General features: G+C 35.0%; 1 protein-coding gene across 1 annotated transcript; it reads right to left on the bottom strand.

Annotated features, from left to right (window-relative positions):
- Window positions 1–674: 674 nt before the first annotated feature.
- On the bottom strand, window positions 675–16,338 carry slc22a7a (solute carrier family 22 member 7a). Its single transcript, XM_056468563.1, has 10 exons — window positions 15,768–16,338; window positions 14,357–14,460; window positions 13,651–13,805; window positions 10,473–10,641; window positions 10,182–10,305; window positions 9,994–10,103; window positions 8,806–9,020; window positions 5,230–5,338; window positions 2,831–3,037; window positions 675–902 (listed from the first exon to the last, which is right to left on the bottom strand). The coding sequence occupies exons 1-10, from the start codon at window positions 16,167–16,169 to the stop codon at window positions 815–817; spliced, it is 1,683 nt and encodes a 560-aa protein (XP_056324538.1). The 5' UTR covers window positions 16,170–16,338; the 3' UTR covers window positions 675–814.
- Window positions 16,339–16,929: the final 591 nt, after the last annotated feature.

Below are 16,929 nucleotides of genomic sequence, written 5' to 3'. Positions count from 1 at the left end.
TTTGAACAGCTTTTGGGCTGGAAAAAGTCTGTATCTAGTAACACTGGAAAAAGTCCAGCTACAACCAAGTATTGGGAAACACACACACACGCACACACGCACACACACACACATGCACGCACGCACGCACGCACACACACGCACACACACACACACACACACACACACTCTCTACAGACAATTTAGCTTATTCAATTCACCTGTACCGCATGTCTTTAGACTGTGGGGAAAACCGGAGCACCCAGAGGAAACCCACATGAAAATGAGGAGAACATGCAAACTCCACACAGAAATGCCAATTGGCCTAGCTGGGACTCGAACCAGTGACCTTCTTGCTGTGAGGTGACAGTGCTAACCACTGAGCCACCGTGCCACCCCGAAAACTGTCACATGCTGCAAGTAAATAATTATAAACACACTGTATTTTTTAAATTACTGCAGTAGAATTCTGAATTATCAAAAGTATACTATATTATCAAAAGTATGCACAGCATATATCACATTTAATGGAACAAAATTAATTTACATTTGAATATTTTTCATGGTAAGAATAAATGCATAATGAATAAAAAACACAAGAATCACACACCAACATTACATTTTATTTCTTCTAAACCCACAGATGAGAAAATACAAAAGCTTATGTTAATAGGCAACGCTCAGTTTAGTTTCAATGACATGTTTACTCTGTGTTGTGAAATCCTAAAGAAACATCAGATTTTTTATCCCTTGGTCACCACAAATGTCTTGCAGTTGATGTTATTAATGCATATCTGATGATAAACTGTAATCATTTTTCTGATAATAGTTGCCTTTATGAGCCCTTCTCTTGTAAATCCGCTGGTGCTGAATTCATCTCATTGAGTTCAACATCTCTCTCTGCTTCTGTGGACAATGTGTGCCTGAAACAAACACACACACACATTTCACATTACGTCATATCAACAATAATTAGCTGTTTTAAGTCAAGGCATGGTACTCAGAATTGAAGAAAACAAATTTGTATTACAAGTTTTCTAGAATGTTATGTTACATTTAAATTAGTGCTAAAATCGGTGCCGGTTATTCATTCATTCATTCATTTTCTTTTCGGCTTAGTCCCTTTATTAATCTGGGGTCGCCACAGCAGAATGAATCGCCAACTTATCCAGTATATGTTTTAAGCAGCGGATGCCCTTCCAGCCCCAACCCATCTCTGGCAAACATCCATACACACTCACTCACACTCATATAATACGGACAACTTAGCCTTCCCAATTCACCTATACCACATGTCTTTGGACTGTGGGGGAAACCGAAGCACCCAACGGAAACCCACGCGAACGCAGGGAAAAGATGCAAACTCCACACAGAAATGCCAACTGACCTAGCCAAGGTTCGAACGAGCGACCTACTTGCTGTGAGGTGACAGCACTACCTACTGCGCCACTGCGTTGTCCTGTCGCGATTAATCACATCCAAAATAAAAGTGGCAAGAAGGTTGCTGGTTCGAGCCTCGGCTGGGTCAGTTGGCGTTTCTGTGTGGAGTTTGGGTGTTCTCCCTGCGTTTGCGTGGGTTTCCTCCGGGTGCTTCGGTTTCCCCCACAGTCCAAAGACATGCGGTATAGGTGAATTGGGTAGGCTAAATTGTCCATAGTGTATGAGTGTGAATGAGTGTGTGTGGATGTTTCCCAGAGATGGGTTGCAGCTGGAAGGGCATCCGCAGAGTAAAAACGTGCTGGATAAGTTGGTGGTTTATTTTTTTTTATTATTATTTTTTTTTTGGATGCAATTAACTTTTGTCCAGCATTATTTTATATATACCAATGAGACATTATTGAATTATATGGTGACTAATTACCATACATTTATAGCACAACAACAACAACAACAACAACGATAATAATAATAATAATAATAATAATAATAATAATAATAATAGAGGCGGCAGGGTGGCGCACTGGGTAGCACAATCGCCACACAGCTAGAAGGTCGCTGTTTGACTGGGTCAGATGGCATATCTGTGTGGAGTCAGCATAAATGAGTACACCCTATATTGAAAATTAATATCTTTACCCATTCTCAGTGATTATAGGTTACATATTTATATTTAACAGATTTATTAAACAGTTTATTTTTATTAAAATGAAAGTTTGGTTGCCAAACATGACCAAACAACTTTAAAAATAGAAAGATAATGCATTAAAAATCAACTGAAAAAATGAAAATTATAATTTTTTTTGTTTCTCTTGATTTTTCCTCTTTTTTTAACATTTTATTTATTATTTTTCCCCAACATATAAATTTGGGTGTACTAATTTTTGGACTGTGATTTTCTTTTTTTTTTTGTTAGATTAGCTCTAGATTTGGGTTCAGTACTGACTTATCTAATGTATATGCACAAATATACAGTAATATGGCATAGCTCCCAGTAGAAAATATTAATTTAAAAGACAGATTTGTGAGGGGTGTACTCATATATGCTGAGCACTGTAGATTGATACATGTAAGTGCTAATTAAGGGGATAATTATGGCTACGTTTATGAGATTTGTTTTAAATATAAAAAATATAAATATGTATTGCAATTGAAATATACAGGTAAAATTAATAAAGTGCTTTAAAAGAAACATTTAAAAGAGTACATTTGATGCTTTCTTTACATTAGATTAAAAACACATTATGAAAAGTCAAAAGCCCCAAATCTCAAAATTAACTGGGGCACAAAGAAACAGTGGTTTGCATGTATTGTATCAGCTTATCTAATACTTGTGATCTGGTATTTTGTGTGACTTCAGCAGAAAGCTACTTTGTTATCTGTACATATATACACATTTGATATGATACTGTACCTCCCCTCCTCTACATCCAGAATGTTCTCTGGAAGCTGGACATTGGTGGTCTCGGGCAGCAGGAAAACGACACATCCACTGAAAATTGCAGTGACCGAAAACACTACAGGGGGACCAAAGTGCCAAATATCCTCAAACAGTATGACCATCGGGGCCAGAGAACCTCCAATCCGGGCTATAAAAGAGGTGTAGCCCAAACCGCACTGCCTGTGAAAGTCACAGAGAAGAAAAGAGGCATCCTTCATTCCAAAAACGAGAGTCAGATTTCTGAATTAGTGGACTCTCAGAAATAAAAGTACAAGAGTTTACACTTTTCTTAAACATATTGATACCAGGGGTTCTCAAACTCGGTTCTGGAGGTCCGGTGTCCTGCAGATTTTAGCTCCAACCCCAATCAGACACACCTGGGTTAGTTAATCAAGCGCTTACTGTGCTTACTAGAAACATCTTTGAAGGTGTGTTGAGGCAAGTTGGAGCTAAAATCTGCAGAGCACCTAACCTCCAGGACCGAGTTAGAGAACCCCTGCCTTAAACATACATATTAGGCATGGGACAGTAATTGCTTTCAAGGTATCCCGCGGTTTGGAAAATACTGTTCCTAAGGTATGTGTAAGATTTTTTTATTTACACTTTTTTTTTAGGACAACAGTATCTCCAGTAGAAAAAATATCCTAAGATGCTGTTTTAAATTGTAAAGAAATCTGTGTTTTTAAAACTAACGAAGACAGCAGAAATCAATGATTTATTTGAATTATTTATATACTTTTATATACTTTATACTATACTGACATGTTAACTGCTTCAAAATATTATAAATCTTTCAAAAAATAAAATATGTTTTCAAAGAGACATTTACCCAGACATTTAAAAATAATATATTTCAGAGCTGTGATCACAATACCATGATACCGTGAAACCATGATGTTTTTACCCAAGGTTGTCATACCGTCAGAATCTTATACCGGCCCATGCTTAGTACATATTAGTACCTAAATGATACAACAGTAGCACTTTTGAGATTAGAGACTAATATGTACCTTTAAAGGTGTGTTGAAGTAATTTGAAATGTCTCTTTGTTTCAATATGTGACGTAATTTAAACTGAAACATGAAGACGTTTTGTTTTTATCACAGCTCTGCCAGTGAGATACTAGAAAGCCTTTGATTGGTCGGAAGATTTGTTGAGAAACAAATTATGTATGGTAGTAATGTAAAAAAAAAACGGTGATCCATTTAGGCCATACCTACCAACACTCCCATTTTCCCGGGAGTCTCAGGTATTTCAGATCCATCTCCCACCACCTTCCCGTTTTGTTATGCCACATTCACTCTACCCGTGACTTTATAGCTGCCTGTCGCTTTGGGTGGCGACCTGCTGCAAACGCAGGTCTGTGTAGGTCTACAACATGGAGAATACAACTGGCCTCTGAGCAAGCTGAGAGAGGATCACGTGAGCTCTATTGGTGCTCCTATTGGCTGTCGTTCAAGATAGTCAGTCTCCGTATCGCATAAAGTTGAAGGATTGTCAACTTTGTTGTGTCGCTAAACATGCCCACCTGGTCGACAACTGACACTGTCGCTCGCGTTGACGGAGGTCGCCAGAAGTCGCTTACTCTTCGTTGAAATGTATGCTCACTTGCTGCTTTGCCTCTGCAAGCCGCTCGTAGTGCTACAGTAATTTCACCCCACCCCCGGTCCTCGGCTTTTTGGTACAGTCTATAACAGTACCCGGGCTGCCAACTTGGGTAGGCCGATCGCATTATTTCTTCAAATCCGTGCCCGCCGGAAAATCTGTCCATAGTACAATAGTTACTAACACCACAGTACAGTTATAACCCAGTTCTTATTTGTATGTTGTATTATTTGGACAAACACTACCCCCCCCCCCCTTTTTTTTTTTTTCCTGGAAATTTGGAGACAAATGTTGGCAGGTATGATTTAGGCCAGGGGTGTCCAAACTTGGTCCTGGAGGGCCAGTGTCCTGGAAAGTTTAGCTCCAACCCTAATCAAACACAACTGAATCAGCCAATCAAGCTCTTACAGTACTAGATATATCATAAACTTCCTGACAGGTGTGTTAAAGTTGGAGCTAATCTCAGCATTAACCAGCCCCCAAGACTGAATTTACCCTGATTTAGGCAGATGTGATAAACTGCAAGCTTTAGATGTCTCTGTCTTCTTATTACTATTTTTTAAACTGTTTTTGGAGAACACTAGCTTATATACATCCTTAAGAAGAACATACTGATACTAACATCTAAAAAAATTATTTGGATTTCATGGGGACCAATGATGCCAATATGGACCAATTAGGTACAAATGTGTAGCTTTTAAAAAGAAAACGCCAGCTTTTGTAGCTTATTTCTAATTGTATGGATTATATATATTTATTTTTTTTACCGGAGTACAGTAGGGTAAAGTTCAGATGTGTACAGGAAGGCAATGGTAAACGCTGCTTCAGAGAATCCCTTCCCAATAACTGCAATACCTGTACGAACAGCAGCAAATTCTGTGGATGAAAGAGCCACAACAAAAACAACATGTTATTTCTTTCTTAGACTATGGGGCTATTGAATGCTTGACTTTTTTTATTGGCTGGCTAGCATTCGGTGTGCCAGTAAATGCACAACTGAAGTAATTCCAGACCACATTATGCTTCCATATCACTTCCATATCACAAATTATTTTAATCTGTCCTTACAGGCTACAACAGCAAAGGAACCAAAACCCACAAACCTCCACTAACAAAGCAATAAAATAAATTAGATACTGTGATAAAAATGAGAATACAGTCCTTCATAAGAGAGACTGTTTGCTAACTGGAGTAAAGCAGAATAATTGACCCTGTACTTTGAATTTTATTGCCCATGCTGACTTTCAAATAAAGTAAAAAGGTTAAAGACAAACACTGCTTTTTAAACTGGTTTAATCGTATTTCGAAGAACACTTCGTCATATCATTCCACACCAAAACTTCAAAGAACTCTTCAAAATGAATTATTTCAAAGAGTACGAGTTATGGACACATTCAGTTCTAAACTTCTGGAGACCCCAATGCATTTATAAAAACCGTAAAATCTCAACCCCTTAATCCAAAAAGCTCTTTGGAAATAGTAAATATAACAAATAACAAATAATAACTTGACTTCTAGTTGATCAATTGGAAAAGTGGCGGAAGGTAGATTTGTTGTATTGCATCCCAATCATCACAAATACTGCAAAAGACCTATTGGAACCCGCATGGACCCAAGAATCTCACAGAAATCAGTGAAATCAAGGAAAAATCATGATTTGGGGTTACATTCAGTATGGGGTGTGCAAGAGATCTGCAGAATGAGGTATCAAGACGTTTGTGCTGCCCATTACATTTCAAACCACAAGTGAGGACAGATTCTTCAGCAGGAGAGCGCTCCTTTTCATAATTCAGCCTCCACTTCAAAATTCCTGAAAGCAAAGAAGGTCAAGGTGCTCCAGGATTGGCCAGCCCAGTCACCAGATATCAACATTATAGAGCATGTCTGGGGTAAGATGAAGGAGGAGGCATTGAAGATGAATCCAAAGAGACTTGATGAACTTTGGGAGTCCTGCAAAAATGCTTTCTTCACCATTCCAGATGACTTTATTAATAAGTTATTTGAGTCATCACAGAGATTTATGGATGCAGTCGTCCAAGCTTATGGGAGTCATACACAATATTAATTTATTTCCACTGCACCATGACTTTATACTATACTGTAGTGACAAGACTTTTGTTTAAGCAAAGTCAGACCTTACGGTTCAATTAAAAATTAAAGCATAATCATACTTTATATAGATAAAATAAGCATAATATAGAGGCATTGGCCTTTCATACAAGGCACTTCTTTTTTTTCTTTTTATAATAATTTTTTAGGGGTTTTTCACCTTTATTATGATCAGGTCAGTAGAGATTTCAGACAGGAAAGCATTGGGAGCAGAGAGAGGGGAAAGATCGGCAAAGGACCTCGATCCGGGAATCAAACTCGGGTTGCCGTGAGCATGTCGGTGCTATATGTCGGTGCATAATACCACTAGGCTATTACTGCCGACCATATAAGCCACTTCTAATACCAAATGATCAACTAGAAGTCATTATTTGTTGTTCCTAAAACTTGGATAGGCGACAAGACTTTTGTCATGTAGTGTATATATAAGATTTTTCTGCAGTGGTCAGTTTGTTCAGTGGCTACAAAAGAGGTAATAGCAATGTAAAATCAAGTTAAAACAACGTGGAAGCAGTGCACTTTTTTTCTTTTAAAAACATTATTGGTTGGGTTTAGTCAAGGGTTTCACATCTTTATTCTTGACGTGTATCCAATATCCAATGAGCCTCGGTTGGTTGGTTTCACTGTCAACAAACAGGTGAAACTATCATTTACACAACTGACCCTTCGCTAAGCCCCGCCCTCCTTAGTTACTGTTGCTACGCCTGTCAAGCTTTCCTGCCTGGCACATCTATCACAGTGTGTGTGCGCCGGTGTCAGACATTCCCCGGCATATAGTTAGTCATTTTTGCGAACAGGTGCGATATCCGAGAAAGCCAGACACAAAAGGACTGCAGTATACATCACAGGGGTGTATTCATGACATAATAGCAACCGATTATAAAATAGTTTAATCAGAATTGAAGCTAGCTTAACGTTAGCCTAGCCGCCTCATACGTTGACGATTCAACAGCTTAGTTCATGCACAGCAGGAGAGGTGAAGAAAAATAACCTAATAATAACTAATTAAACCGTGATTTCTCTATTTTTAGCCAAAAAGCCTAATAAACTATTGTTGTACAATGAAATACTTTGTTACTAACCGACGAGGAAACACGCATGGACAGTGCTTCTACATAATTCACAGAAAGAGCAGCCAGAAAGTGGCATCTGATGGATTAGTGCTGAATATTAGCATCATTGACTCATAACAATGTACAGTAGCTATAACTGTCAGTGTGTTTGTGTGCTCTTTATCCAGTTTCTATTCTAATTTATAGTTAAGTGGAATAAATAAATAAATTTAATAGCAGAACTAAACAAATAGATTTTCCCTACCAGCAAATATTAATGTATATATATATATATATATATAAGTATATAAGTATATTGGTCGCAAGTACTCAGTATGTGATCACATCTCGTTTTTTCTCTGTTGATATGTAATTTCAAATATTCATAGCTTCAGTTCTATCACTGAATGTGAGTATCGAAAACAAAACCAACTTAACTCCGCTCCTTTAGCGCCCCTCACAGAGCTTGATCCACGCTGGCATTTCTCCTCTTGGGTTTTAGGTTTTGAAAAGGGAAAAAAATCCACCACTCTGTCCAAACTTTAAGGATACCGTCAGATTTGCACAATCTATATGCACAACGCTTTAGCCTGTTTCCCTCGCTCGAAAGCTTGACAGAGCCCCTGTGCGTAGCTACGGTTGCTAAGCCATGACTGGTGGGTGGCGGGTTTTGGGTGTGGCTTGGTGTAGGGTCAATTGGATTACTTCACTAGCTAACTTTATTTGTGACATGCATGACTGTATTCAAGTGAAAACTTACCAAAGTAAACAATCTGACATATTGTTGTGTGTTTTTGTCCAACCTGAAGCGCAAATTATATCCTGTTTTGGTGTTTTTCTCCACTGCACACCACATGCACAGAACATTAGATGACTTGACTGTTTTGGGGGTTCCATAGGAAGGGTGCATTGCTTTAAAGGAAAGTAGCTAAACAAGCCATTGCATTTATATAACATTAACATTATAAGGCCAAATAAAACTTATAGGACCGGCCTAAACCCTTCATTTCTTCTAAGCTCTCACTCTAAAGCAAACATTTCATACAGTAGGAGAATCAAAATCTTTTCCTAGAAGCCCATGTCTTAAACCTGAAATAGTTTGCCAATGTTTTCAGATTTATTTCTAGGATACAATGCAGCCAGATATGTGGCCTGATAAAGAGATAAAGAAGGAAGGAGCACCTGTTGGGATTATGCTGTTAAGTCCAATCAGAGCTCCTGCTATGATGAGGGACCAAGCCTGGCCATTTCTCCGTCCAATCCAGTCCAGAGTGAGGTACGTCCCAACCTTAGCTGGGACTTCAATGACTCCATAGATGAACTGCGTGAGGTAGATGTTCAGACCAAAGCCTGTGATGTTGAAGCTGATGCCATAGTAGGTGAAAGCAACTGCAAACCTGTAGATGTTGATAGTGTTATTCTTTAACAGCATTCCTTTCACTTTAGTTTTAGCATTGCTATTTCTGAAGATGTACACAAGCACCCCATATATTTAACAGTGGTATGCATAGATTAACTATCAACATTGTGATTTGTGCTGTTTGATGTCAAAAAGTGATTAAAGTGGTCTAGGAACTACAGTGTGGAACAAATTTTTGTGCATTAACTGCAAAGTTTAAACGTTACAGAATGAAAGTTGAGCATATGCATATGTTTCCACCCCTTAAATGTAGTTCTAAATTTAATTATGATTTTATATAGTAAAAGTGTAGTAATCATGTTTATACTACAAATGCCATTTTTAAACTATTGCTAGTGTAAACAATGGTTCATTTGTGGTTACCCACAAAATCTTTACATAGTTTGTGTTTGGTAAAACTAGCATATTTTTTATGGTAGCTTTAACAAAGATGATTAGTTGTTTAATATTATATGGTAAAGGTTATCCAGTGTTGTTTTATTTTTCACTTTACTGTCTGTAATCTAATATTTTTGAACTCTCCTGAATGTTTTTATTTCCTTTTGTTTATATATTTTCTTCTATTGTATTATCCATGCTTATAATTAATAGCATCATGCAGCTTTTCGTTACAAAATTGCTTTAATCATTCTAAAATAATGATTTCTTCTGATGGTGACATTTTTATCTTTCAGTGTATCAATGCAAAACATTGCAATGTCCTTTTCCCAATGTCATGCAGTCCTAGTTACAGTATGATGTCACAAAGTCATGAGATTTTGACATTTTGATATGTGCTTTGAAAGATGATTCACAAAGCTGTATTTTAAAAGCCCCCATCACTAGCCAAGGTCTTGGGTTAAATTAAGAAAACATTAATAAAAATGATAATAATTGATAAAAATGTAAATCTAACAATTCAACATTACAGGTTATATCACACCGAAAATCAACCAAAGTTCCTCATATACCAGAAAATCCCTGAGCAAAGCATAATCTTCCTCAGCTTTGGTGTTCTCACTAGATCAAGGTAAGAATGGTTCTTGTTGGAGTCCTCAGCGATGGTAATTTTCTTCAAGTTCTGTTGAATACAGTTGACTAATAGATGTTACATCGAAAAGATAAATGATACAATTAGAATAAGCTAAGCTAGGTTTACCTCAATGTCTAGGTTTTTTGTGCAACTGTACTTTCCATTCATCTTTGCACAGTTAATGAGATACTTCTGCGCCTCTTCCACTCTTCCATTGGCCAGCAGCCATCTTGCTGACTCAGGAATCCACCTTTTGCGCAAGACAAAAATATGAATTTAAGTACAAATAAACAAGTTAACACATTTTCTTCCGACATTTTATCTTTAACTGTTTGTATTTTCACAGTTTCACGATCCATTTTTTTCAGATCTAATAGTCAGTGTTTATTTTTTTTCACTTGCAGTTCCATCACTCACCACCAGGCTATTATGCCAACAAGACAAGGTGAAGTGACCACCAGAATGAGGTGCCTCCAGTCTCTGATGAGATACGCCAGAAGAGCCAAAAGCATGTTTCCTACGCTCCAGCCGAGACTGATGATGGTCCCCGTAAACGTGCGATGCTTAACATCTGTCCACTCAACACCTGCAGATTTCAAGAAGGTATTAAACGGCATGCCAAATGATCAGTCTCACCAAATGAGCATATTAGAATAATTTCCAAAGTATCATGTGACCCTAAATTATGTAGTAATGAGGCAAAATACGTTAAAATATGTTGAAATAGAAAACTTTTCTTTTAAACTGAATTTTATTGTTGGTTAGGCTCTAATACACTTTAAGGGAAATCGAAAAAGAACTGGTCTGATTTTTCAGACAAAATCAGATTAATCGAGAGGGGTCTGGCTGCAATCTGAGCTGCATCCAATGCATTTTAATGGACTCACCTAACCCCACCCCCAACCCTACTCCTCACAGTGATGTCACTCGCTCCATTTGAGTGCATTGTGTCTGACATTGCATCGCTGAGTGATCATCAAGGCTGCATCCAGATACTATTGGGTTAATCTGGAATATGTTTGAAACCTAGGTGGGTGTGGCTATGAGGCTCCGCCCTCTTTTACTTGGAACTTCCTATGCTTAGTTCATCAAAGTCATACATCTATGAGTAAAAACATTAACACTGAAGAAGATCTTATAGTTAGAAATTGAAGTGTGACATGAATGAAAAGCAACACTGACACTGTTTAAAGCCGCTTGTTAAATCTGTTATTTAAAGTGCAATATACATTAATCTGACATGAATTGATTGGAATGATAAATTGCAAAAAATCCACAGTTATTATCAGATGCTTTCTTAAAGAGATAGTTCACACACACACATTCTAAAGAAAAATCTAAAGAATGTTGGGGCGAAAGCAGCTACTGATATGCATAGGAGCAAAAAAGTACTATGGAAGTCAATGGCTGCTTTTTTTATTCAACAGAAAAAGGAAGCTTAAACTGGTTAGGAAGTCATGGGTGAGTAAATGATGACTGAATTAGAATTTTTTTTTGGTGAACTATCCCTTTCCAACTTTCACTCCCGTTGAGTTTAATGCATTTGGACAATACTGAAGCCTGATTTGTTCACACAGAAGGGGCGGAGACACGCTCTTTATACAGTAAATCAACCTACTACACAATCCATCATATTATTCTCCTTTACTTTTAGGGAAACTCTGATATGAAGGCACTTTATCTGTTCTTATCTCAGCAGTTTTACTTTTAAAGCATGTTTACTTTGTTATCAAAAGAAAAAACGAGCAGAAAAACATATTCATGTCATATTCAGCAATGTGGATAATCAGTGTCAGTATATTTGCTAGCAGTAAATCAGCCTTCGTATATTATTAATTAATATAATTAACTTTAATAACTCTTTTTACCCAAGTACAAAAATGAACGTCCCACTTGAAAAAATACTAAAGTAATTTATTGTAAATTCTATACTTTAATTAATCTGTTGAGGTATTTCTATAACTGCTATGGTAATACAACAAATACAGTAAAATAAAGGCATAATATACCATAATAGTTGACTGTAGTAAAACTAAACTATACTACAGTATTTATTTTCATAGCTCACTATAGTTAATATTATAGTATGTTGTAGCATTTATTTAACAAAGCATAAATAAATACTATAAAGTATAATACATTGTACTATACTGTGGTTCAAAAACCCTATAGTATTTACTATAATTTACTATAGTATTTTTTATGTGGGAAGTTCATTTTAGTACTTTGTTTTGCTAATTAATCTAATATCATAATTAACAATAATAACTCTTTTTACCCAAAACAAAGTATGAAAATGAACTTTCAACTTGGAAAAAAATACTATAGTCATTTTTGATAAATGATATACTTTAATCTGCTAAGATAATTCTATAATTGCTATATTAATACAACAAATACAGTAAAACAAAGGCAAATTATACCATAATAAACTACAATTTACTGCAGTAAAACTAAAGTATACTATAGTATTTACTGTTATAGTTTATCAATCCATTATAGTTCATATTATAGTATGCTGTAGCCTTTATTACCAAAGTTTCGTAAATAAATACTATAATATATACAGTATAATACATTTTACTATACTGTGGTTCAAAAACACTATAGTTTTTACTATACTTTACTATGGTATTTTTTATGTGGGAAGTTCATTTTCATACTGTTTTGTTAATTACTATATTATAGTTAACATTAATAACTTTTTTATCCCCCCCCCCCCCCCCAAAAAAGTAAAAAAATGAATATCCCACATGAAAAAATACTATATTAATGTATTATAAAATCTTTACTGTAATCTACTGAGGTATTCCTATAATTGCTATCTTAATACAACAAAGTAAGAATATTATATCATAATACACCACAGTTTACTGTAGTAAAACTTAAGTATACTACAGTATTTATTGTTATAGTTTATTATATGGGCAAAGGTTTTACTCCAATACTGAAGCTTGATTAGTTCACAAAGAGTATATAGTTCATATTATAGTATGCTGTACCATTTATTACCAAAGTGTTGTAAATAAATACTATAATATATACAGTATAATACATTTTACCATAGTATGGTTCAAAAACACTATAGTATTTACTATAATTTACTATAGTATTTTTTATGTGGGTAGTACTACTATATTAAAATTAACATTAATGACTCTTTTACCCTCTTTTTACTGTAATCTTTTGAGGTAATTCTATAATTGCTATGGTAATACAACAAATACAGTAAAATAAAGGCACATTATACCATAAAACACCACAGTTTACTGTAGTAAAACTAATCATATATAAATGAATAGTTATAGTATATAAACTATTATAGTAAGCTGTAGCATTAATCAATAACAAAGCATTGTAAATAAATACTATAATATACACTGTATAATACACTTTACTATAGTATGGTTCAAAAACATCAGTATTTACAATATTTTACTGTAGTATTTCTTCATGTGGGTTCACTGGGAGTATATTGGGGCCTTTATCAATCAAACCTAGACAGCATGTATTGATAAATCTTCAAGAAAATAAACAGATTCAGTTTAACTAGAGAGATATTCAAAAATCAAAGAAATGAGAAGGGTGTCAATACACAGGGCCACTGTGGTGATGGACATCCCGGTCAGGGCAAAACCACACAAGGTTCTTGCAATGGCGAACATCACATAGGATGTAGAAAAAGCCTCAACGATCCCAAAAACAGCACTGCTCACAAAGGAGACCTGAATCATCGGCTTACGGCCAAACCTGTGGAGAGATATAAAAGATATAATAATAAACCACACTATGTATCTTAAAAGAGCATCTTAGAAGAGTGAAAATCCCATTGGAAACTATGTACACTTTCTCAGTACTCCTCTGTACACAAATAGCCTAGAGAAATCAGTTCTGGATGCCTGTTTAACTGTAGCAGATTAATAGATTATGAAGAACTGTGTTGCAATAGCAGAGAATGATTATGCATCTGTGCAAGGCAGTTATGCAGAACAAATCAAGGGGAATGAATCGTTTTTCAGCTTTAGACATGTGAGGAAAGACACTTTATTCTTTATATGAAGAGAAATCATGTGACCGGGTTTAAGCCTAAAGGATTCTCCGATTTGATTTATGGATGACAGTAGAAAACAATTGGTCGTAAGTGAAACGCATGGAGCAGATGATTCTAAACCATACTACTACTAATAATAATAATAAAGAAAGAAAGAAAGAAAGAAAGAAAGAAAGAAAGAAAGAAAGAAAGAAAGAAAGAAAGAAAGAGAAAGAAAGAAAGATGTATATCTACTGTATATAAAACATACTTATCTGACAACTGGCCAAATACGACAGCACCGATCGTTACACCAATGAAGAAAAATGTGGCGAGGGCTTGATTTAGCTTTTTATTGTCACATACTAAATCCCACTGGAAAAAAACAGATGAATATAAGATGACTATAGATGAATATAACACATAGTCTTTGCAGATTTCTTACAATACATATAAATGGACAGTAACTTTGCTGTTGTAATTTTTATACATTGTTTCAGGGATTTAGAGATCATACAGGTAATATCAAAAGTCATAAAAATGTGTAAACTGTCATTTATTTAATAATATTTATAAAATATTTATATAAATAACAGCTTTTTTCTTTATATTTAATTATTTTAATTAATTAGAGAACATAATGGTTTAATAAAATTCATAAACCTAAAATAATTGTTATTATAATTAAATTAACTATAATTAATATTTACACAATTATAGCACAATTAATTATTTTGTTATTATTAATTATTATTATAATTAATTAGCAAGCATATTGGTGAATTAAGTCTATAAACAGCATTTAAAACCATAAGCAGATCTAATAACATAATTACAGAACATAATGGTTCAATAATATCCATAAAACTAAATTAAATAATTATTAAATTAATTATATTAATATTTACATAATTATAACATTATTAATTATTTTATTATTATTATTTATTATTTTTATAATCAATTAGAGAGCATATTGGTAAAGTAAGTCCATAAACAGCATATACATACACAGCATATTCCTAATATGTAACATAATTAGAGAACATAATGGTTTAATAAAATCCATAAACCTAAATTAAATAGATAATTTAATTATAATTAAATTAATTATAATTAATATTTACATAATTATAACATAATTAACTATTTTATTATTATTTATTATTATTTTTATAATAATTAGAGAACATATTGGTGAATTAAGTCCATAAACAGCATTTTCTAATATATAATATAATTAGAGAACATAATGGTTCAATAAATTCCATAAATCTAAATGAAATAATTTCATTATAAAAAAGATAATTCGAAATTAATATTTGCATAATTATAACATAATTATTTTTTTATTATTAATAATTTTGATATCAATATTTACATAATTATAACATAATTATATTATTATTATTACTATTTTTTTTTATAATATTTAGAGAACATATTGGTGAAATAAGTCTATAAACAGCGTTTAAATCCATAAACAGCATTTTCTAATATATAACATTTATATTTCATTATTCGTTTTTACAATAAAAGATTTCTAACATGTTAGATTTTGTAATTTTTATAAAAAACATATTTGTCTAATACACTGGTAGAATATAACACAAATAACATAAACTTGTACTGCACATTTATACATTCTCCTTCACATCAGAACATCATGAATGTTACCTTACCTCAGTGGCAGTTGTTGAAGTGAACTGCGAGCGATCATATACCCATCCATCCTGGCATGGCACAGACACATTTGACCAGTTACCATACAATACCGAAAGGTCACCGTTAAGGTCAAAGTCCATAGGCACTGTATACATCTTGCAGGAGCTGTAGGAACCATCTGAATTGCGTGGGATACCAAGAGCCACAATCTGTGCCAGTTCCTCTTTCTCTGCACCACTAGCTGAGAACCTGCCATCCAAATGTGGCAGAGCACAATGGTGAGGAGGAACGCCGGAGATGAAATTGTGGAGCAAAAAATGCAGTGGAAGGATGACCCGCGGAAGCCACAGGATGTATAAAACTAGAAACTGGAACTTGTTGAAGCCACCGATTTCACGAAGAATGTCCTCGAACCTCATACTGTTGTTAAACTTGAGATGAGCTACTAAGCAGGTTTGATATCTTTTTCCGTCTACTTAGCCATCAGATTGTAGATCTTTTCAATGAAATTAGCTTAGTTTCTGGTCGGTCTGTGGAGAGCAGAGAGGAGTCTGAGGAGATGTGCAATGCTGAGTCGCTATATGTTATCACGACCCTGTTCCCAGTCATGCTGTTTAAGGGCCTTTTTGAGACACAAGAAGGTCTTTGTCTTGGTAAGCTGTAGAAAAAGAGGAGTTCTAGGCCTGAAAAGTTCACTATCCCTCACCTGACTAGCTAGAGAGAGGAAATAGAAAATACATTAGTTCCACGATGACCTCTGTTGAATAAGAAAGTCATGTTAATATTTGGATCGATCTGACGAATTTAATGCGAAACAATTTATGATTAATTAATGATAAACTATTAATTGATGATTTATTGGCTCTGAGTCAGTCGGTTGTTAATTCAGAAATGGTTTGTTGTAGACGTCTGATTCAAACAAGCAAATTTGTGAATCTTTTTAACTGACTTGTCCATTTTTTGTTTGCAAATTGGACATTTACCCAGTACTGGGAAACACCCATACAATTGCATTCACACTCATACACTAAAGCCAATTTGGTTAACCCAATTCACCTATGTCTTTGGACTGTTGGGGAATTCGGAGCACCCGAAACAAAACACACATTAACACAGGGAAAACATGCAAACTCCACACAGGAATGCCATCTCGTGCAGCTGAGACTCGAACAAGTGAAC

Source organism: Danio aesculapii, chromosome 11 (genome assembly GCF_903798145.1).
Source record: "Danio aesculapii chromosome 11, fDanAes4.1, whole genome shotgun sequence".
NCBI lineage: Eukaryota > Metazoa > Chordata > Actinopteri > Cypriniformes > Danionidae > Danio > Danio aesculapii.
The sequence above is the reverse complement of the archived record's forward strand: the minus strand, read 5'-3'. Positions and strand labels throughout refer to the sequence as shown.